Genomic DNA, 2,500 nt, shown 5'->3' on the forward strand with positions numbered 1-2,500 from the left:
GCATGTGCGTTGAGGTTGCAGTGTCCTTCGCCTGCCTCGCCGTCCTCTAAGATGTGTCCTTGCAGGTGGGGCACAGCGGAGGCGGGGCCGACGACGCTGAGGTGCTCGACGAGGTCCGCCCCGTCAGCTACGCCCACGAGTGGCTCCTGGTTGCCGCCGCCGTCGACCGCCTCGCCGCCTTCGCGTTCACCGGCGCCTTCGTCGTCACCCTTATCGCCTACACGGCCGCCCTCTGAGCAGCCTCTGTTCTGCTCCCCCTCGACCCTCCGCCGGCCTGCTTCCGCGGCTGGCTCTTGCAGGAAGGGCTCGCGATTTGTTACATGGCGACGCGTTTTGTTTTGGTATCATTAACACGCACACGCACACACACACACACACACACACACACACACACACACACACACACACACACACACACACACACACACACACACACACACACACACACACACACACACACACACACACACACACACACACACACACATACACACACTAACGCACACATATTTACATGTATTGACTCACACGAGAATGATTTACTATGACTTTCCTTGTACTTGAGTTGAGCTTTGCGTTAATGGAATAATGATACAGATTAAGTACGCGACTTACTATTTCCTTATCCTTATTTTCTCTTGATGTAATTTGGGACACAATGGTATAATGTAAAGATACATTATATGTATATATATATATATATATATATATATATATATATATATATATATATATATATATATATATATATATATATATATATATATATATATATATATATGTATGTGTGTGTGTGTGTGTGTGTGTGTGTGTGTGTGTGTGTGTGTGTGTGTGTGTGTGTGTGTGTGTGTGTGTGTGTGTTTGTATTTGTGTGTGTGTGTGTGGATAGATAGCTGTGTATATATGTACTCTCTCACACACACACACACACACACACACACACACACACACACACACACACACACACACACACACACACACACACACACACACACACACACACACACACACATATATAAATACATGGGGCCTTGAGGTGCTTTTTTTTTTTTTTTTTTTCAAAAGCTGTACCATAACATAACTCTTTCCTTCCTTTACATATGGTTATGTATAAATAAAAAGAAAGTCCATTGCCAAAAAATTTATTCTTCAGTATGCAAAATGTCTTGTCAATTAATTTCTAAAATCTAATACAAAGTACACTTAAAAACTGATTGCCATGGGGAAAAAGTAAAGCTCAAACATTAAAAAGGGGGAAAACAGCATATCAAGCACATATTTTGTACTCTTTTGATCATAAAAAAAATTACACATCTTTACAGACATCTTTTATAATGAAGTTTCTCAAACATCACATTTCCACTATAATGTTTAATATCCTTTGAATTCTTATTCTTTTCTCTTTCTCAAATAAGACTATTAATTCTTTAATCTTTATCCCACTTCCCCATTTTAAAATCATATATGATATTTGACACAGCTGACATTTTATAAAGACAATTTCTTATACTCTCTTTATTGCCAAAATGCTCATCCTGCAAAAGCAGATACCCTCACCTATCTAAGAGTGAAGACCAGTGGAAAATAATTTGCATTAATTATTATTTATTTCACCATAAGAAAGAAAAAAAATAAATATGTGCCTCAGAATTAGTATTCATAACCATTGCATATAAGAAGTGAGTGAAAGCATGTGACGTTGCAGGTCATGCAGACTTTATAAAAGAAATACTTTTCACCTAAGTACAGGCAAACAATCAAGGCAAGAACCACTTCTATATCAAATAAGATGAAGATTTCTTTATTTTGTGTGACGGTTTCAATTATTATTTACACAATGACTTATTTCAAATGTTGAGGAAAACGTTACATCAAACAATAATGACGTGCAAGAATAGATCTGCAAATTGCTAGATCTAGTCTATGAAAATGGCAAGATAATTTACATTTTGTATCTTACACACTTACTCTTTACAAGATGAGACCAAAAACCCTTTTAGAAATTGTGGTGTTTGTGACAGACTTGGCAGAATAACAGTAAAAATGCCAATTATTTAATTGGATGGACTTTTTGGAGGGAATGCTATCATCTACAAGGCACAACAACTGGGAGTCGTTTTTAACTCTGGACAATGAAAATCATTTGCTTTGTTAAACACTAACTTGGTGTCTAACTTATGGCTTAAATAAAAAGCAAAAGTTCTAAAGCAATAAGCTGAAGTCCTAATTGTACTTTCCATACTATCCTGTGACCTATGCTTATAGTCTACAAGGCTGATTTTCAGTCAAACTGAACCCTATATATTATTTTACAGCTCAGATACTACAAAACCTATTAAACACAAGCTGTGTGTAAATTGAATTACATACTATAACACTTTTTGCATCACAGTATTTTGCATATTGTTCTTGTTTTTCTTCTTGGGCTTGAGAGGATCATAAAACTTAGAATAATTGAAACAATCCTAAATAACTTTGTAAACAAAAGTTAGAAAGAAAG

At 36.9% G+C, this 2,500-nt stretch overlaps 1 protein-coding gene across 1 annotated transcript in view; it reads left to right on the forward strand.

Annotated features, from left to right (window-relative positions):
* LOC119577716 (neuronal acetylcholine receptor subunit alpha-7-like) overlaps positions 1-610 on the forward strand; it is a gene marked incomplete in the record, with an annotated part of 42,692 nt that extends 42,082 nt beyond the window's left edge. The window contains 1 exon segment of the mRNA XM_037925272.1: positions 66-610. Coding sequence (XP_037781200.1) covers positions 66-236 — 171 coding nt within the window.
* Positions 611-2,500: the final 1,890 nt, after the last annotated feature.

The sequence above is a fragment of the Penaeus monodon genome, chromosome 10, assembly GCF_015228065.2.
Source record: "Penaeus monodon isolate SGIC_2016 chromosome 10, NSTDA_Pmon_1, whole genome shotgun sequence".
NCBI lineage: Eukaryota > Metazoa > Arthropoda > Malacostraca > Decapoda > Penaeidae > Penaeus > Penaeus monodon.